The 21,783-nt window shown below is 40.0% G+C and overlaps 1 protein-coding gene across 1 annotated transcript in view; it reads left to right on the forward strand.

Moving 5' to 3' along the window:
• Nucleotides 1-703: 703 nt before the first annotated feature.
• ACP3 (acid phosphatase 3) overlaps nucleotides 704-21,783 on the forward strand; it is a 39,995-nt gene continuing 18,915 nt past the window's right edge. The window contains exons 1-4 of the mRNA XM_060010028.1: nucleotides 704-817; nucleotides 19,683-19,778; nucleotides 20,098-20,184; nucleotides 20,626-20,778. Coding sequence (XP_059866011.1) covers nucleotides 704-817; nucleotides 19,683-19,778; nucleotides 20,098-20,184; nucleotides 20,626-20,778 — 450 coding nt within the window. The remainder of the gene's footprint in view (nucleotides 818-19,682; nucleotides 19,779-20,097; nucleotides 20,185-20,625; nucleotides 20,779-21,783) is intronic.

Genomic DNA, 21,783 nt, shown 5'->3' on the forward strand with positions numbered 1-21,783 from the left:
TAATAGTACAGGGCTGTAGGTTAGTGTGTGGTTGTTGTTGTTTGTTAACTGTGTCAGGTTATGTAAGGTAATTGTAATCCTAATTTTGAGATACCTCAGATGAGCCCCAAATATCTCAAAGTGTGACTAAAAATTCTCAAAATAAAGTTGCTCTTAGTTTTCTTCTACTTAAAAATAGGCTACATGAGAGTTTAGAAAAGGACGCCATGTTTGGCTTGGAGAATACACCCAATATATGTTATTATCTGCAGTTCCTTTCATATTTCTCTCCCTATAATTCCAGATTGCCAAAAAAATTAGGAATCACTGGCCTGAGGTGTCCAAACTTAGGGTCTATCCCTTTCCCAAGTGACAGCCACAAAACAAACATTGTATCAGACTCCATCTAAACAAAGGATAAAGATAAACTAAAAAAGAAATATCTAGTAATGTGCTCTGTGACCTTGAGCAACAGCTCTCCCCTTTCTGGGCCTTAGTGTTCTAACTTAAATCCGGAAGACCATAAGCTCTAACACCCAGTCCAAAAATGATCTGACCAGACACAGGCCACACCCCACCCCAAGCCACCTGGAGATTTTACTATTCACGAGTCTTGGCTCCTCCCACTTCCCTTTCAATCCCTTGGTTAAATAGCTTCCCCTCTAATGGCTTTTGCCCTGGAAGCAGCACGTCCCAACTCCAGCCAGAAGCAGCTCACCCCAGAATGAGAGCTGCCACCCTCCTTGTGGCCAGGGCAGCAAGCCTTCGCCTTAGCCTCCTGCTTTCCTTCTGGCTGGACCGAGGTGTAGGAGCCAAGGAGCTGAGGTTTGTGACATTGGTGAGTAGACTTTCCTCATTGCTTTTCCTATAAAATTGTTACCAGCAGGGTGTGAAAATCAAGTGTCAGGTTTCATTTTACCCTAGTGTAGTCTCCTGAAGACCAAACTCAGAAAGCTGAATATGCAAGTTTTGCAACTTCCTCATAATGAAGAGCGAACATGTCCTGACAAAAGCCCGTTTGGTTTGGTTATTTTTTACTTTACGAATGTTATTTATCTATTCACTTACTTTACAATGCCTTGAATGTAGATCCCTTTTGATAGCTACTCGAGGCCAGGAGACACCTCCTCTAGGTCTGTTTAGCACCAGAAGCTAAATTGGCTTCATTCAATTTAATGACTATGTGTTGGCAAGCCAAAAAACAGTCATTTTCTAAATTAAGTAGCCCTTTCCCTTTTTCCTGATATATTTATAAGCAGTCTTTGAAGCATTAAAGTAAAACTAAACTCGAGTTGTAGGATGACTTCCTGAAGCATAGATTTGGTTGACCATTAAAATCATGTTTTTCCCAACCCATGGTATGTGTGACAAGTTAGGAAAGGGGGGATGGGGCAGCTACTGTATGTTGTCAAGGAAAGAAAATATACTGTTGGCATCGCCTTAAAAAATAGATAGGGAGAGAGATTGCAAAGTAAAGGGGATTTACTACTTTACTGTCTTGGAATTAATTCCTTTATATCTCTCACTTTCTGTGTGGTCTTTGATTCTCTCTGTTTCTCTATTTCTCTTTTTTCTGTTTTACTCACTGTCTGTCTCTGCCTCTGACTCTCTCCTTGAAATTTGCAGGCTTTCTTGATCTCTTTTTCTTCATCACATTTTTTCATTTGGTAGAGTGAAAGTATGCTGATAAGTACATTTTCTTTCTGAAAGAATATCCAAAATTTATTTTTATAATTTCAAGGAAAGTCAACTTTTACTTAAAAATTAAACACGAAGTTTTTATTTTTCTTAGCTTGCTGTACTCAGGACTCCTTTCTTTACCTTCTAAAGAAAAATTTCATAACCATATGTTTATGCAAATCATGATTTTTAGTCCAATAAATCTTTACTATGAGTCAACAATGAGAGAAAGAGAGAGACCAGCAATGAGAGAGAGAGAGAGAGAGAGAGAGACCAGAGAAATATATCATCAATTTATTTATGAATGATTCACCAGCTGTCAGGCTTCTGTGTTGGAAAAAAAAAAAAGCTGTAGAACACTGTGTACTTTATATAGGGAAATCCATGTAAGTTACACTTTTACTTATATCAGTGTGTTCCTTGCAAACATGTGCATTAAGCAAGTGTAGGGACTCTGCAGGAATTGTACTGTCAACACCATGACAAGCTGGTTGAGGGAAAATCCTTTTTGGGATATTACAGTGAACTCTCAGCTAACAGCATCTGGTCCATTCTTTCCTCCATGTTTTACAACATCAGGCTGACTTCCCTTAGCTACCAAACTGTTGTGGGTTTCCTTTCTCCCTCTACACTCTCAGTTAGCATGTGTTCAGGGACTACAAGTTAATACTAAGTTGTTAATACCTAAGAAAAACCTTACAAAGGTAACTCTCTAGGAGCTAAAAAAATTTAACAATTACCACACATGACTAACGTTAACAATTTTTCCTACCTCAAATTTCTTCCATTAGTGGTAGATTAAGGGCAACTTAATACATCTTTCTTGGCTGGAAGATACCACTGTCTTCTTTTTACTGATTAAAGAGAATATCTGACTATAAATGGTTTAATTATATACCGAGGAAATTCCCTAGAAAATTATTAGGAGAACAAGAATAAAAGAAAGTACCTCTGATTAAAGTGATAATATTAATGACAATAACCAATAGTTACTTAATTTTTTACTATGTGCCAGGCACTGTTTTGAAATTTCAATAGATTATGTTACAGTATCCTCCCAACAGCCCTATAAAATAAGGTTACCAGAAAACACAGGATGCCCAGTTAAATTTGAACTTCAGATAAACAGCAAATAAATTTTTAGTATGTTTATGTTTCCATGCAACATTTGGGCATGCTGCATTTTTGTTTTCTAAATCTGGAAACCATTCTATAACATTTTTGTAAAAACCTTATTAACCCTATTAACCCTGTTTTATAGATGAAGGAATTGAGGCACAAAGAGATTAAGCAACTTGCTCATGGTCACACAGCTAGGATTTGAACCCAGGCTGTATGATCCCAGAAGCCTGCCCTTAATCACTAGACACATTCTGTTCCTGCTGCGTGTGCCTAACCCAGCACATGAAGCTGAGGCTTCTCCATCCTGTGTATTGGCTTCACTCATAGTCAGCAAGTGGTTTCCTTGCTTTTCTACCGTGATACAAAAAAGAAAACAAAGCTTCTCCGGTTCTGAAAAACTGTTCTTGGCAGAAAGAGCAGGAAACTGTCCGGTTCTTGTTCTCTCTCATGAACACAGTCACCACATGCTCTTTTGAAAGAGGTTCACCAGTGTGCATCCATTGGAATGCTAGTTTGACAAGTTGTTAACAGGTGTTTCAATAGTCAAATCAGATTGGAGAAGAAAACGTGGGTTAAAATGTTTTTAAAGGTCTCTTAAAGGCAGAACTTTTCAGAGTCTTTAATAGTCTAATATTTACTGTGGCTTTCAAGGAAAGGATCTAGTAAATTATATTTCCTAAATTTTGACTACAGAATACACCTCCTCTTTTTTTCCATAACGTCTCATAGAAAACCCTTAGAGAATTGCTGTTTTATAATTTATAGAGAGAATAATAAGTATGGTGAGTCTCAAGGTACCCATCAACCAGCTTCAGTAATTATCACTCATGGCCAACCTTGTTTCATCTATATGCTGATGCACTCTTAATGGACTTTTAAAAAGTAATCTCATACACCATTATTCCACCCATAAATGGGGAAATGCCATTTTAAAGCATTCTCTCTCCCCTAAGCCAGGAAAAACCACAAGTTCAGGTGATCTCAAAGAGAATAATTCCTTCTCATTCTACCTGGGTTTTACAAAGAAAGGGATGATGTCACAAAGTCTCATTCTTCGTGGTTAACCATGCAAAATTTCTGCTCAAGTAATAGAATATCCTTGATGCAAATAGCCTCCAAATCTTCAGCACATCATCTCTATACTGGGATGGGTAACTTCCATACTGTGGTTAGGTAAACTCAAATTGTTCTGGCCACCACACACTTTCAGGGATGGCAGACCTTCTGGGTTTCTCCTCAATCCTCCAAGGAAAGCAACAGAATGACAATTTACTGCTCAGGCTGGCAGTCTAATACTGTTACCAATTTTCTAATGCTATGTGTTAAAATAAAAGTTCAAAGCCATACCTAGGAAAATACCGAACTTTCATTAATTCAAGTTCTAGCATCATTTACCAGGTATAGGATTGAGAACAGGTCATTTAATCCATCTGAGCCTCAAATTTCCTAAACTTAAAGTTGGGGATAATGATCATAACTATAATTTCTATTTCACAAAGTTGTCTTTAGGTTCAAATGGCATGATATACATATGTAAGTGTGAACCATGATACAAATGTAAGGTGCTGCTGTTAGTCACCTGTCTAAAACAGAAACTTTCCAACTTTTTGGATAAAATCTAGGTGAGACTTAATTATACATTTTTTAAATGGTGGTAAAATATGCAGGACATAAAATTTTCCATTTTAACCATTTTAAGTGTACAGTTCAATTGCATTAGGTGTATTCACATTGTTGTGCTACCATTAAAACTATCCATCTCCAGAATTCCCTTCATCTTGCAAAACTGAAACTTCATATCTATTAAACAGCAATTCCCCAGCCTCCTCCCCCTCAGCCCCCACAAGCACCATTCTACTTCCTGACTCTATGAATTTGACTACTTCACATACCTTGTGTAAGTGGAATCATACAGTACTTGTCTTTTTGTGACTGGCTTATTTTACTTAATGTCCTTAAGGTTCTAGTTGATCCTTCATTATTTTTCAGCAAAGAAAACTTAAGGTATTAGATAGTTATCATGTCCTCTAGAACCACAGGCTAACAGCTTACCTTGTTTGTACTCAAGTCTCCCCCACTTGTGAATTCTAATGTATTTTGTCTTGGGGGAGACACACATCTGTATGTAAGTACGGCTTGAGGAGGGGAGAAGCTGGAGGGGAGAATAGAGAGGGGATACTACCACAGGTCAGGAAAAGCACAGTGAAGACCTGAGTTGGATCAGAAAGCAGTAGAATTGGAAAAGAAAAAAAGAGTTTCTTTTAAAAATTGTGAGGGCAGAAGAATCCCTGTGGGTTGACTGTGGATATTAAGGAAGAGAAAGAAGTCAAAATAACCCTGTTTTCTGTTGGAAAAATGATGAAGCCATGAGATAGGGTACATGAAAGGCATTTAACATTTGAACTTCTTAAAAAGAAATATGAGAGGGAATTCCCTGGGGGTCCAGTGGTTGGTACTCAGTACTTTCTCTGCTGGGGCCCTAGGGTTCAATCCCTGGTTGAGGAACTAAGATCCTGCAAGGTACGTGGCACCACCAAAAATAAATAAATAAATAAAAGAAGAAGAAATGAAATAAGGGCTATAAATACCAAAGAAATTTATAATATTATGTATTACACAACACTATACAGCACAGTGGTTAAAGTACAGGTTCATGAATCAGACCACCAGGGTTTGAATGCCAGCTCAACCTTTTCCAAGCTGTGTGACTTTGGATGAGTAACTTAACCTACCTGTGTCTCAGTTTCCTCATCAATAAAATGGGGATAATAGTGCTTCATGGAGTTATTGTGAGGCTTAACTGATTTAATACACAAAAGTACTTAGAAGCCTATATGGTAAATGCCTAAAACATTGTAACCATTGTGTTGTGTTGACTATATACAGTCACACAATTATCTCGTGTGTTGTTTATAATGTTCACATAACCAGTTAATTAAAATGTCAATTTTTTCTATTCATTCTTTTTATTCTCAAAGGATGAAGTATTTTCATGTCTTTTTTCATTTAAAATTGATGAGTTTTCTTCCCAGCTTTTGGCCCCTGGCACAATAAAATCTGGAAAAATATATATATATTTAAAATGTGACAAGAAGTTAAACAGATTTTATTCATTTCAACCATTGTTTGACTTACTAATTGGTTGATTTACTGGTCCTTCTTAACTTTTGTCTAGAATAGATTATTGATTGCCCTTTTATTTGTCTTCATCTTCATTGTTATTTGAACAGTACCTTTGAACACAGACAGAAACTTCTCAAGTCCTATAAACCTTTTTTTCACTTCTATTAAAATAAGAATTACAGTTACAGCTACCATACTGTAAGCATCCACTAGATGCCAGGCTCTTTGTATTTTGTATTTTGAATCCTCCTAATGACACAGTAAGGCATGTGACATTGTCTTGTTATTACATAACAGTAATGGAAAGGAGCTGTGGTATACTTGGTGCTGTAACTCTCTGGTGGCACATCTCCAACTTCTGGACTGGCTTATAGAAGCCGTACCAGATAAAACTCTTCCCTGGAAAACAAAAACCAGGGTTCTTGCCTCAGCTCACAAACAGCCCTTCCATCTCTCTCCCCTGCATTGTGGCTCCCTAATCGCCAGGGCCAAAGAGCAGTGAAGCCATCCATGGGGACCTACAGGTCTTTCAGAGACATTTGCTGGACAGACCACTGTGCACTGAGGGTTTCTACTGGGACAAGTAGAAGGTCACTTCAGTTTACATTCACAGGCCTCTCCCACTTTTATGCCAATGCATTTTGCAAATTTTCAATGTGGTGAACTGATCAGGGACATTATATTGGGCTCATGTCATTTCAGTCAGCGAGCTTGCCACCATGGGCTCTTGAAAGCTTTCAAAGCGCCCTAAATCCAAAGGAAGAATTAGTTTTTCTTTTCAGTCAGGGAAATAAAACTGGGGGAGAGATGATTAGAAATTAATAGAAATATTTCCTGAAGGAGAAATATTTCCCTTTGCTCAACGGGTAGTTCTTATTTGCCCTAATATGCTGCCCATTTTTGGCAGCAGGAAAGGAATACAGCAAGTATCTAAGTTAAGGCCTGCATAATATTTATAATAACAACAACCAAAATTATAGTAACAGGGGCTTCCCTGGTGGCACAGTTGTTGAGAGTCCGCCTGCCGATGCAGGGTATACGGGTTCGTGCCCTGGTCCGGGAGGATCCCACGTGCCACGGAGCGGCTGGGCCCATGAGCCATGGCCGCTGAGCCTGCGCATCCGGAGCCTGTGCTCCACAACGGGAGAGGCCACAACAGTGAGAGGTCTGCATATTGCCAAAAAATAAAAAAAAAAATAATAATAGTAACACACATAATAACAAATCTCATGTACTGAGTGCATCCTATGTGTTCAGTACTATGATGATGGCTTTGCATATATTACACATTTAATTCTCGTGATCCTCCTGCATAGGAGATAATGATTTTCTCATTTTACAGTGAGGGAAGTCGAGACATGCAAAAGTTTAAGTTAAATCATTTTCCCAGGATCATCTGGCAAGGTGTTGGTCTCAGGTCTAACCGACTCAAGCCCAGAGCTTTTCTGAGATGTCATGCAGTTCCACTCAATATAACACATAGTTTCATCCCTCCCCTCTCCTGCAGGCCTCTGTATTCTCCTATGCCCTGGATACCTCTCATTAGCGTGCCAGGCCTTTCGATCTTCCTCATGGTGAGTGCAGGGCATATTCCTACCCTGAGTCCTTTCACAGCTAGTCAGCTTCCCTTCTTACCTCTGAAGTGGCATTCATTTACTTGACTCATTCATTTCTACCCAACTCTTTCACTTTTTAATTCTCTTTACTAACAGAGTTGTTTCTCAGTTCCTAAAAGAAGAAAATAAAATAAACTTTAATTCATGGCAAGGTTTGTGCATCAAGAGATTTTTCATGAGCATACCTAACAAAATAAGGAGTGGAGTTTAATGCCATGAGCGAAGGTCCCTTTTAGAATTTCCAGAATCATCCCAAAGTTGAGTGATGCGTCTTGAATTCCAAACCTGGAAGGACACCATGATGGTTTATTGGACTCCCATCTAATCTAGAAGCAGACTCATTGTTCTAGAAGCAAAGTCACAAATGCAGGGGATAAAGGGAAAGATAAGAGAGTGAAATAAAGGAGGAAAAAAGGAGCACACACAGCACACCTTGATGATAAGTAGGGATGAAAACTCAAAGCCCTTGTGAAATGAGAAGATTGGAAAGAAAGCCATTATGTACCTAGAGGTAGCTGGACCCAACCCAAGATTGATTCATTCATTAAAACAAAGCACACTGTGTGTGTACTTACTGTGTGTCTGACACTGTTTTGGGGATAAAGCGGTGTCCATGATGGCAAAGATTCTGCTTTCAAGAAGTTTATGCGGGGCTTCCCTGGTGGCGCAGTGGTTGAGAGTCTGCCTGCCGATGCAGGGGACACGGGTTAGTGCCCCGGTCTGGGAAGATCCCACATGCCGCAGAGCGGCTGGGCCCGTGAGCCATGGCCACTGAGCCTGCGCGTCCGGAGCCTGTGCTCCGCAATGGGAGAGGCCACAACAGTGAGAGGCCCGCGTACCGCAAAAAAAAAAAAAAAAAAAAAAAAAGTTTATGGGGAGAGGAAGCCAGATACTTAAAAACACATGCACACACACAATTTAAAAAAAAAAAGAAAATATCAAGGAAAAAAAATGAAACCACGTGATGAGAAAGAGATGGAGCAGGCATTACTTGATACTGGGTGGTCAAGAGACACCTCTCTGCAGAGGTTGCCTTTTCAGGACAGACCTGAATTCAGTGACCGAGTGAAAGTGCCAGGAGATGCAGAAGCAGGACATCCCAGGCATATGGAACATGAAGGCTCTGAGGCTGGAACACAATGTATTGGATAGAACAGCAGAGGGTCCTTTGGCTAAGTGTGCTTAGCAAGAATGTAAGGGGAGAACATGGTGGTTGGGCAGGGCTATATTAGGTAGGGTCTAGTGAGCCACTGTAAGGACTTTGGATTTTATGCAAAGAGTAATGGGAAATGATATAATATCTGACAGTGAGAGGGAATAAATCAAACAAGACTGGCCACACATGAGTTGATCATTGTTGGAGCAAATGGTGAATTCATAGGGGCTCATTATAAAAATCTCTATTTTTTTATATCTTTCTAATTTTCTGCAAAAGAAAAATGTAAAAGAATGAGAGAACATTAGAGAGTTCTAAGCAATCAAGAGACTATACTGATTAACATTTTTAAAAGAGCACGTGACTGCTGCCAGGGAAGGGGGACTGGACATCATGTCCTGCAGTCATCAGGGTCTCCACATCCTACACAGTGCACCAAAGCTGGTTAGCAAGCTCGAGGGAGCAGGATCAGTCACATGGGTACCAAACCGTGGTTCTTTCTAAAAAGTTACCTGTGATTTAAAAGGGTGAAGTGAATGTGATGTGGTGGGGAAAACAATGGGCTAGCATTCATGGGAAGTAGGAGATCTGCACGGCTAACTCTATCTCTCTGAGCCTCCGTTTCCTTATTTTTTCAGTGCAGCAATAGTGCTGACCTGTCCTCACAGAGTTGTAAGAATTAAAAGAGATGGCAGGTTGTACAAAACCATGAAGGGTAGCACAAACATAAGGGGTTGTTATTATTTTGGATGTCTTCCTTTTGCAATTACCACCAGTACTGCAAATAGTCTTACTGCTAATAATATAGTCTTAGATTTCTAAAGGATTTGTTGGAGTGTGATTGCTGGACTGAGAACAGAGGTTATAAATATGACAGGAAAGCAGTTAAGAAGATTGCCCTGCACAGACTTAAAAAAATGCCTGGGCATAGTCCAAAGGCTCCAGGTAAACTGGAGATATTTCAGAAGCTCAAGAATACTACCTATGTGTGCTTGAAGGCACAGGTGTGTGAGCACACACACACATTTTGATTTCTAGCACTGGATGTGGGAGATGGTTTATTAAGTGTTTCTGTGGAACACCCCTTCCATAGAGTTCATAGCATGTTTGAGCCACTACCTCAGAAACCATGAAAACCTATGGAAATGACCTGTAAAAACAGAGCAGGAAAGCTTCCCCATGTCCCATGGTTTTGTTCCAGCTCTGCTCTTTAAAACATTCCTCTAAGGGGACGGCACTTGTTTTTCTCCCCAGGCCATGCTGTCATTTAGTTGCATAACCTCAGTTTTATCTTTTAAATAATATTTGGGGATGCTTCTTACATCAAGGTTTTGGTTTCCTCTGATGCAACATAACCCTCCCCCCGCCACACACACACACACACACACACACACACACAGCTTCCAATCTTAGTTCATAAAAAAGCCCCAGATTCCAGATCGTCCACTGGTGGGACACTGAGGGGTATGTTTGAGCAGAGAGAAGCGAGCCTCTGCATGGGTTCAGAAGATGGTGTCGGATTCACACAGCTTGTGTTTTCACCTCTGCTCTACCACTTATATACTGTGTGACCTTGGGCAGGTCACTTAAGTCAGTTTCCTGGCTTGTGAAATGAAGATAATAATACTAACTGCTTTGTATAATTGATAAGAGGATTAAATGTATGAGAAACACTTAGCACAGCTTCTAGGACAAAGCAAGCCTTCAAAAAGTATTGAGGGGTTATAGTGGTTATAGGCTGGTAGGAAGTGTTGTAAATTATTTTACTACAATGTCTCTCATTCAACTTCTCTTTGGCTAACTCAGTGGCTCTCAACTAGGGGTGGTTTTGCCCCCTAGGGGACATTTGGCAATGTCTGGAGACTTTTCGATTGTCACAACTGCGGAATTCTACTGGCATCTATGGGGCAAAGGCCTTGGATACTGCTAAACATCCTACAATGCACAGGACAGCCCCCACAGCCAAAATGTCAACAGTGCTGAGGCTGAGAAACCCTGGAAACTAAATAATGTGGGCTTTATAATTCAATAAAGCCATATAATAACTTTAGTTACTCAGATCTGGGATCCAAAAAGTGTAAAAAGTGTTTTGATTGTAGAAACAGAAGCACTAATGATTAGCCTCGACAACTCCTGATCAAGTCACCCCTAGTGACTAGTAACTGTACGTGCTCATCAGAGAGTATGCAGCCTTTCTTCCAGCCATGAGGTGACTATTTATAACAATAATTCCTTACCTGACCAAAATAGTTTCTTAAGATTCACCACACCATTGTCCCTCTGTTTGCCATAGCCTGTTCTACTGAGATTTCAATTTCTCACCAGTTCAGGGGGACAAAAGATAAGTTTTATTCAGACACCAGAGACATCATCCAGGTTTTAGAAGCCTCCCTCATTTTCCTGGAATCCCATCTCAAAGATGACTAAAGTCTGATATGGTTCTAAGGACACTTCTGTGTCTGCTGAACTATTTAACAGGATTTAAAAAGAGCAGCCTATTGGCTTTCTTTCCAATGGAGAAATTTAGCCAGGTAATAAGAGTGACAAGTGCAGGAAATTTCAGAAAATCCAAGGTGTTATGCAGCCCTCCGCTGTATTAAAAATTTTTGCTGACATCAGTGCAGACATCATCTTGTATTTATTTTTTCTTTCCTTACCTTTTGCTTATAAAATAGCTTTGTGTTTGCTTTGGTATTCTATTCAGAAAGCATAGTAGAATCAAAAAACCAAGGTTGCAAAAGTATAGACTACTCTTCCCAAAGATTAAATGTGCAATCAAAAAAGTACAATGTTTATTGTGTATGGTATTAGGGAGTGTTCTAATTTCATTCTTTTACATGTAGCTGTCCAGTTTTCCCAGCACCAATTATTGAAGAGACTGCCTTTCTCCATTGTAGATCCTTGCCTCCTTTATCAAAAATAAGGTGATCATATGGACATGGGTTTATCTCTGGGCTTTCTATCCTGTTCCATTGATCTATATTTATCTTTTTGTGCCAGTACCATACTGTCTTGATTACTGTAGCTTTGTAGGATAGTCTGATGTCCAGGACTCTGATTGCTCCAGCTCTGTTTTTCTTTTGCAAGATTGCTTTGGCCATTCGGGGTCTTTTGTGTTTCCATACAAATTGTGAAATATTTTGTTCTAGTTCTCTGAAAAATGCCATTGGTAGTTTGACAGGGATTGCACTGAATCTGTAGATTGCTTTGGGTAGTATAGCCATTTTCACATTGTTGATTCTTCCAAAGCAAGAACATGGTATATCCCTCCACCTGTTTGTAACATCTTTAATTTCGTTCACCAGTGTCTTATAGTTTTCTGCATAAAGGTCTTTTGTCTCCTTAGGTAGGTTTATTCCTAGGTATTTTATTCTTTTTGTTGCAATGGTAAACGGGAGTGTCTCCTTAAATTTTCTTTCAAATTTTTCATCATTAGTGTATAGGAATGCAAGAGATTTCTGTGCATTAATTTTGTATCCTGCTACTTTACCAAAATCATTGATTAGCTCTAGTAGTTTTCTGGTAGCATCTTTAGGATTCTCTATGTATAGTATCATGTCATTTGCAAACAGTGACAGCTTTACTTATTCTTTTCTGATTTGGACTCCTTTTATTTCCTTTTCTTCTCTGATTGCTGTGGCTAAAACTTCCAAAACTATGTTGAATAAGAGTGGTGAGAGTGGGCAACCTTCTCTTTTTCCTGATCTTAGTGGAAGTGCTTTCAGTTTCTCACCATTGAGGATGATGTTGGCTGTGGGTTTGTCATATATGGCCTTTATTATGTTGAGGAAATTTCCCTCTATGCCTACTTTCTGCAGGGTTTTTATCATAAATGGGTGTTGAATTTTGTCGAAAGCTTTCTCTGCATCCATGAGATGACCATATGGTTTTTCTCCTTCAATTTGTTAATATGGTGTATCACATTGACTGATTTGCGTATATTGAAGAATCCTTGCATTCCTGGAATAAATCACACTTGATCATGGTGTATGATCCTTTTAATGTGCTGTTGGATTCTGTTTGCTAGTATTTTGTTGAGGATTTTTGCATCTATGTTCATCAGTGATATTGGCCTGTAGTTTTCTTTCTTTGTGACATCTTTGTCTGGTTTTGCTATCAGGGTAATAGTGGCCTTGTAGAATGAGTTTGGTAGTGTTCCTCCCTCTTCTATATTTTGGAAGATTTTTGAGAAGGATAGGTGTTAGCTCTTCTCTAAATGTTTGATAGAATTCGCCTGTGAAGCCATCTGGTCCTTGGCTTTTGTTTGTTGGAAGATTTTTAATCACAGTTTCAATTGCAGTGCTTGTGATTGGTCTGTTCATATTTTCTATTTCTTCGTGAGCCAATTTGGGCAGGTTGTGCATTTCTAAGAATTTGTCCATTTCTTCCAGGTTGTCCATCTTATTGGCATAGAGTTGCTTGTAGTTATCTCACATGATCTCTTGTATTTCTGCAGTGTCAGGTTTTACTTCTTTTTAATTTCTAATTCTATATACTTGAGTCTTCTCCCTTTTTTTCTTGATGAGTCTGGCTAATGGTTTATCAATTTTGTTTATCTTCTCAAAGAACCAGCTTTGAGTTTTATTTATCTTTCCTATCGTTTCCTTCATTTCTTTTTCATTTATTTCTGATCTGATCTTTACGATTTCATTCCTTCTGCTAACTTTGGGGTTTTTTTTGTTGTTCTTCTTTCTCTAATTGCTTTAGGTGCATGCTTAGGCTGTTTATTCGAGATGTTTCCTGTTTCTTAAGGTAAGATTGTATTGCTATAAACTTCCCTCTTAGAACTGCTTTTGCTGCATCCCATAGGTTTTGGGTCATCTTGTCTCCATTGGCATTTGTTTCTAGGTATTTTTTGATTTCCTCTTTGATTTCTTCAGTGACCACTTCGTTATTAAGTAGTGTATTGTTTAGCCTCCATGTGTTTGTATTTTTTACAGATCTTTTCCTGTAATTGATATCTAGTCTCATAGTGTTGTGGTCGGAAAAGATACTTGATACAATTTCGATTTTCTTAAATTTACCAAGGCTTGATGTGTGACCCAAGATATGATCTATCCTGGAGAATGTTCCATGAATACTTGAGAAAAATGTGTATTCTGTTCTTTTTGGATGGAATGTCCTATATATACCAATTAAGTCCATTTTGTTTAATGTATCATTTAAGGCTTGTGTTTCCTTATTTATTGTCATTTTGGATCATCTGTCCATTGGTGAAACTGGGGTGTTAAAGTCCCCTACTATGAATGTGTTACTGTCGATTTCCCCTTTTATGGCTGTTAGTATTTGCCTTATGTATTGAGGTGCTTCTATGTTGGGTGCCTAAATATTTACAATTGTTTTATCTTCTTCTTGTATCAATCCCTTGATCATTATGTAGTGTCCTTCTTTGTCTCTTCTAATAGTCTTTATTTTAAAGTCTATTTTGTCTGATATGAGAATTGTTACTCCAGCTTTATTTTGGTTTCCATTTGCATGGAATATCTTTTTCCATCCCCTCACTTTCAGTCTGTATGTGTCTCTAGGTCTGAAGTGTGTCTCTTGTAGACAGCATATATATGGGTCTTGTTTTTGTATCCATTCAGCCAGTCTGTGTCTTTTGGTGGGAGCATTTAATCCATTTACATTTAAGGTAATTATCAATATGTATGTTACTATTCCCATTTTCTTAATTGTTTTGGGTTTGTTATTGTAGGTCTTCTCCTTCTCTTGTGTTTCTTGCCTAGAGAAGTTCCTTTAGCATTTGTTGTAAAGCTGGTTTTGTGGTGCTGAACTCTCTCAGCTTTTGCCTGTCTGTAAAGGTTTTAATTTCTCCATCAAATCTGAATGAGATCCTTGCTGGGTAGAGTAATCTTCTTTGTAGGTTTTTCTCCTTCATCACTTTAAATATGTCCTGCCACTGCCTTCTGGCTTACAGAGTTTCTGCTGAATGATGAGCTGTTAACCTTATGGGGATTCTCCTGTCTGTTATTTGTTGTTTTTACCTTGCTCTTTTAGTATGTCTTAATATCTTTTAATATGTTTTCCTTGTATTTAATTTTTGACAGTTTGATTAATATGTGTCTTGGCCTGTTTCTCCTTGGATTTATCTTGTATGGGACTCTCAGTGCTTCCTGGACTTGATTAACTATTTCCTTTCCCACATTAGGGAAGTTTTCAACTATAATCTCTTCAAATATTTTCTCAGTCCCTTTCTTTTTCTCTCTCTGGAACCCCTATAATTCAAATGTTGGTGCATTTAATATTGTCCCAGAGTTCTCTGAGACTGTCCTCAGTTCTTTTCATTCTTTTTTCTTTATTCTGCTCTGCAGTACTTATTTCCACTATTTTATCTTCCAGGTCACTTATCTGTTCTTCTGCCTCAGTTATTCTGCTATTGATCCCATCTAGAGTATTTTTAATTTCATTTATTGTGTTGTTCATCATTGCTTGTTTCACCTTTAGTTCTTCTAGGTCCTTGTTAAATGTTTCTTGCATTTTCTCTATTCTATTTCCAAGATTTTGGATCATCTTTACTATCATTATTCTGAATTCTTTTTCAGGTAGACTGCCTATTTCCTCTTCAGTTGTTAGGTCTGGTGGGTTCTTATCTTGCTCCTTCATCTGCTCTGTGTTTTCCTTTCTTCTCATTTTGTTTATCTTACTGTGTTTGGGGTCTCCTTTTTGCAGGCTGCAGGTTTGTAGTTCCCGTTGTTTTTTGTGTCTGTGCCTAGTGGCTAAAGTTTGTTCAGTGGGTTGTGTAGACTTCCTGGTGGAGGGGACTAGTGCCTGTGTGTTCTGCTGGATGAGGCTGCATCTTGTCTTTCTGGTGGGCAGGTCCACATCTGCTGGTATGTTTTGGGGTGTCTGTGGACTTATGATTTTAGGCAGCCTCTCTGGTAATGGGTAGGGTTGTGTTCCTGTCTTGCTAGTTGTTTGGCATAGGGTGTCCGGCACTGTAGCTTGCTGGTCGTTGAGTGAAGCTGGGTGTTGTTGTTGAGATGGAGATCTCTGTGAGATTTTTGCCATTTGATATTATATGGAGCTGGGAGGTTTCTTGTCGACTAGTGTCCTGCTGTTGGCTCTCCCACCTCAGAGGCACAGCACTCACTCCTGGCTGTAGCACCAAGAGCCTTTCATCCACATGGTTCAGAATAAAAGGGAGAAAATGTAGAAAGAAAGAAAGAGGATAAAATAAAATAAGGTAAGATAAAATAAAGTTATTAAAATATATTTATTAAGAAAAATAATTTTTTTAAAGTAAAAAAACAAACAAACAAAATGGAGGGATAGAACCCTAGAACAAAAGGTGAAAGCAAAGCTATACAGACAAAATCTCACACAGAAGCATATACATACTCACAAAAAGGGGAAAAAATAATAAATGTTGCTCTCAAAGTCCACCTCCTCAATTTGGGGTGATTCGTTGTCTATTCAGGTATTCCACAGATGCAGGGTACATCAAGTTGATTGTGGAGCTTTAATCTGCTGCTCCTGAGGCTGCTGGGAGAGATTTCCCTTTCTCTTCTTTGTTCGCACTGCTCCCGGGGTTCAGCTTTGGATTTGGTCCCGCCTCTGCGTGTAGGTCGCCGGAGGGCGTCTGTTCTTCCCTCAGACAGGATGGGGTTAAAGGAGCCGCTGATTTGGGGGCTCTGGCTCACTCAGGCCTGGGGGAGGGAGGGGTGCGGATGCGGGGCGAGCCTCCGGTGGCAGAGGCCTGAGGGACGTTGCACCAGCTTGAGGCGCGCAGTGCGTTCTCCCGGGGAGGTTGTCCCTGGATCCTGGGACTCTGGCATGGCGGGCTGCACAGGATCCCTGGAAGGGAGGTGTGGAGAGTGACCTGTGCTCGCACACAGGCTTCTTGGTGGCGACAGCAGCAGCCTTAGCATCTCATGCACGTCTCTGTGGTCCGCACTGTTAGCCGCGGCTCGCAACCATCTCTGGAGCTCCTTTAAGCAGCGCTCTTAATCCCCTCTCCTCACACACCAGGAAACAAAGAGGGAAGAAAAAGTCTCTTGCCTCTTCAGTAGGTCCAGACTTTTCCCCGGACTCCCTCCCAGCTAGCCGTGGTGCACTAACCCCTTCAGGCTGCGTTCACGCTGTCAGTCCTCTCCTTGCGCTCCGACTGAAGCCCAAGCCTCAGCTCCCAGCCCCGCCTGCCCCGGCTGGTGAGCAGACAAGCCTCTCGGGCTGGTGAGTGCCAGTCGGCACTGATCCTCTGTGCGGGAATCTCTCTACTTTGCCCTCCGCACCCCTGTTGCTGTGCTCTACTCCGCAGCTCTGAAACTCCCCCCCTCCGCCACCCGCAGTCTCCGCCCGTGAAGGGCCTTCGCAGTGTGTAAACCTTTCCTCCTTCACAGCTCCCTCCCACTTGTGCAAGTCCCATCCCTATTCTTTTGTCTCTGTTTATTCTTTTTTCTTTGGCCCTACCCAGGTATGTGGTGAGTTTCTTGCCTTTTGGAAGGTCTGAGGTCTTCTGCCAGCCTTCAGTAGGTGTTCTGTAGGAGTTGTTCCATGTGTAGATGTATTTCTGATGTATATTGGTAGGCAATGGGGACTGAAGATGATTGAGCAAGCTGTCATATGGTTTTAGCTGTAATTTGGGGAGTAGTCATCTTTCCAACTTGTGTAAAGGAAACTGCTAGTGTTGGAGGGTCTCCTGCAGAGGTGGGGGGGGGGGGGCGGCTGAGGCTCACCGTGAGGACAAGCCAAAAGCTTTCTCTGCATCTATTGAGATGATCATATGGTTTTTCTCCTTCAGTTTGTCAATATGGTCTATCATGTTGATTGATTTGCATATATTGAAGAATCCTTGCATTCCTGGGGTAAACTCAAATTGATTAAAGACCTAAATGTAAGGCCAGACATGCTAAAACTCTTAAGAGGAAAACATAGGCAGAACACCCTATGACATAAATCACAGCAAGATCCTTTTTGACACACATCCTAGAGAAATGGAAAGAAAAACAAAAATAAACATATGGGACCTAATGAAACTTAAAAGCTTTTGCACAACAAAGGAAACCATAAACAAGATGAAAAGACAAGCCTCAGAATGGGAGAAAATATTTGCAAATGAAGCAACTCACAAAGGATTAATTTCCAAAATTTACAAGCAGCGCATGCAGCTCAATATGAAAAGAACAAACAACCCAATCCAAAAATGAGCAGAAGACCTAAACAGATACTCCTCCAAAGAAGATACACAAATTGCCAAAAAATCATGAAAGGATGCTCAACATCACTAGTCATTAGAGCAATGCAAATCAAAACTACAATGAGGTATCACCTCACACCAGTCTGAAATGGCCATCATCAAAAAATCTACCAACAGGTCTTCCCTGGTGGCGCAGTGGTTGAGAGTCTGCCTGCCGATGCAGGGGCCACGGGTTCGTGCCCCGGTCCGGGAAGATCCCACATGCCATGGAGTGGTTGGACCCGTGAGCCATGGCCGCTGAGCCTGAGCGTCCAGAGCCTGTGCTCTGCAACGGGAGAGGCCACAACAGCGACAGGCCCGCATACCGCAAAAAAAAAAAAAAACTACCAACAATAAATGCTGGAGAGGGTGTGGAGAAAAGGGAACCCTCTTTCACTGTTGGTAGGAATGTAAATTGATACAGCTACTGTGGAGAACAGTATGGAGGCTCCTTAAAAAACTACAAATAGAACTACCATGTGACCCGGCAATCCTACTACTGGGCATATACCCTGAGAAAACCATAATTCAAAAAGAGTCGTGTACCACAATGTTCATTGCAGCTCTATTTACAATAGCCAGGACATGGAAGCTACCTAAGTATGCATCGACAGATGAATGGATAAAGAAGATGTGGCACATATATACAATGGAATATTACTCAGCCATAAAAAGAAACGAAACTGAGTGAGGTGTCATACAGAGTGAAGTAAGTCAGAAAGAGAAAAACAAATACCGTATGCTAACACATATATAGAGAATCTAAAGAAAAAAAGGTTCTGAAGAACCTATGGGCAGGACAGGAATAAAGATGCAGATGTAGAGAATGGACTTGAGGACATGGGGAGGGGGAAGGGTAAGCTGGGACCAAGTGCGAGAGTGGCATGGACATATATACACTACCAAATGTAAAACCGAAAGCTAGTGGGAAGCAGCCGCATAGCACAGGGAGATCAGCTAGGTTCTTTGTGACCACCGAGAGGGGTGGGATAGGGAGGGTGGGAGGGAAATGCAAGAGTGAGGAGATATGGGGATATATGTATATGTATAGCTGATTCACTTTGTTATAAAGCAGAAACTAACACAGCATTGTAAAACAATTATACTCTAATAAAGGTGTTAAAAAAAAGCATGATGACATGCATACAAATTCAGTAGGATCTTAAATTGTTGAAAATTAGATTTTTTAATCTTCCACTGGCAAGTCCTTTATCTCTAACCTCCTAAAAACTAATAAATCATTGGCTCAAGATGGTCACAAATTGTATGTAGCATTTTAAAGCCACTATTATGATATGTCAAAATGTTAACACTATTATTACTGTAATCATAATTCAGGAAGGAATACTTCTCATCAGAGTTTTTCGACAATAAAGTGATCTTGCTAAGCTTTGTGTTCCTTCTTGTCCTGTCTGATGTGTAAACCGGTCTCCATGTGTGGGTCGCCTGACTCCTAATGGCTCATCATCTTGTTATTCACATTACCTGAAACAATAACAGTTCACTAACAGTTTTCCTGTGTTTCATGTAATGTGAATAACAAGATGATGAGCCTTTAGAACGTGTTACTGAACTTAGAACAGCAGTTCTTAACCTGAGATTTACTTGGGGAGGTCTTTAAAATCCTAATGCCCTGATGCATCCCAAACTAATTAAACTAGAATCACAAGGGGTGGGATCCAGTCCTCAGAATTTTTTTAAAACTCTCCAGGTGATTCCAATGAATAGCCAAGGTGGAGAACCAGAGGTTTAGAAGAAAAATCTATCATTATGAGCAGAGGCAAAACACCTAAGTTAAGTTTGTAACATTACTACCTCAATCTATTTTCAGGTTTTTAGGCATGGAGACCGAAGTCCCATCGAAACCTTTCCTAACGACCCCATTAAGGAATCCTCATGGCCACAAGGATTTGGCCAACTCACTCAGGTTGGTTGGATTTCACCAAGTTACTGATGAGTCTCATGGGAAACTCTGTGGGATTGTTACATTATTGAAACCATATAACTACTTTACTCATATCTGGGAAAGTGTTTTGCACAGTTACCCGGGATCTAAAAAGTTTAAAATGTGTTTTGATTGTGGAAAGAGAAGCACTAATGCTTAGCCTCAACAATTTCTGATCATGATCAAGTCACCCCTAGTGACTAGTAACTGTAGGAAAATTGTATAGAATTGCCTGTTTTGATCAACATATAGCTTCACAGAACTTACTTTCACTAATTTTTGCTTTTATTTGTTCTCATAGCTGGGCATGGAGCAGCATTATGAACTTGGACAATATATAAGGAAACGATATGAAAAATTCTTGAACAAGTCCTATAAACATGAACAGGTAAGTTGGGAAACTAATAGTGGGAACCTTGCCCCTTGAAATAGTTTAGCATAATGTATTTGTAAAAATTCCCTGTTTCTCAAGGAACTTATAAAAGTCAGATGTCTTGTTTACAAATGTACTCCTTAAAAAAAATGTATGAATATAAGTAAGTTCAACATGGACACCTACAGTAAATACTTAGGCTTGGCAAGTAGCCACCACTTGATTGGTCTCTTTTGTCAATTCAGCTGTTGGCATACCAAGTTGCTTTATGCCATGGCATGCTCATAATATTATCTCTTCCATAATAGGTATTATGATCATGATGCTACCACAGTGTCTGCTAATATTTTGGTGTAGGTGTTCTGCCCTTTCTGAAATACACTATTAGCTCCACAGGAAAAAAAAAAACCCCGCAGTTCCTCTCTATTGGATTCTCCTTTGATTTTCCCACTCTAGGTTTTTGTTCGAAGCACGGATATTGACCGGGCTTTGATGAGTGCTATGACAAGCCTTGCAGCCCTATTTCCCCCAGAAGGTATCAGCGTCTGGAATCCCAGCCTACCCTGGCAGCCCATCCCAGTGCACACAGTCCCGGTTTCTGAAGATCGGGTCAGTATTATGGAAAACGGGGATTTCATTGGTTCTGGAAGAAGGAAGGCAGGCTGCTCAGGACTTGTGGAGTTGGGAGTCTGGACACTTCATGGGCTGTGCAGTCTTAATTCTTTCCTAAATAAAGGTGCAAAGGACATAGAAAGTCCTAACAGAAGGGAGTAGGAACAGAATTTCTCTTTAGAGCTTTATTATCCACTTTGTTTTGCTAGTCTTTCAACTTTTGGCAATCCCCATTCCTAGGCAGGGTAAAAAAGAAAGATCTGATTATGTAATTAGTGCCCAACACGCTATATGTGTCATCATATTTACCTTTCATAACAATCTTGAATGGACAATATTATTGTCCTTCTTTTCCAGCCAGGGAAAAAAGTGCTCGAGAAGTCAAACAAAATAGATCCAAAGTCACACAGCTGATAAACATCACTACTGAGACTAGAACCAGGCTGATCTCATTCCAGAGCAGTTTCCTTTAGTGTAAACTAGTGGTTCTCAAAGTTAGCTGCCTGTTAGAATCACCTGGAAATTTTTTAAAATCCTGATGCCCCAGGCACATGCCATAATAAATCAGAATCTCTGAAGGTGGGACCCAGGCATCAATATTTTTAAAAAATCTCCCTAGATGATTCTAGTGGACAGCCAAGTCTGAGAACAAGTACCATAAACCAAGTTGCCTAAATGAGGTTGTTTGAGAGAAACTCTCAAATTTATTTACACTAGGTGGGACTGACCAAGAACTCTTTTATCTTTTCAGAGGTATTGCTATTTTTTAAAATAGTAATAAATAAGTCTAACTAATCTTCCAGATGTGGAATTTAGGACTGTGTGAAGGAAATAGTTTGGGACAAGGAACCCTTCCTAATTCCCCTGCAGTCACATTATAACATGACCATCTCCTCTCTTTATGACTGAGGCTTAGCATGACTACCAGACCTAGAATGTTGCTCAGAGAGCTCTGGGGTGGGTTACCAAGAAATTTGACAATTGCCAAAACTGGTGACTTAA

This window comes from Delphinus delphis, chromosome 4 (assembly GCF_949987515.2).
Source record: "Delphinus delphis chromosome 4, mDelDel1.2, whole genome shotgun sequence".
Classification (NCBI taxonomy): Eukaryota; Metazoa; Chordata; class Mammalia; order Artiodactyla; family Delphinidae; genus Delphinus; species Delphinus delphis.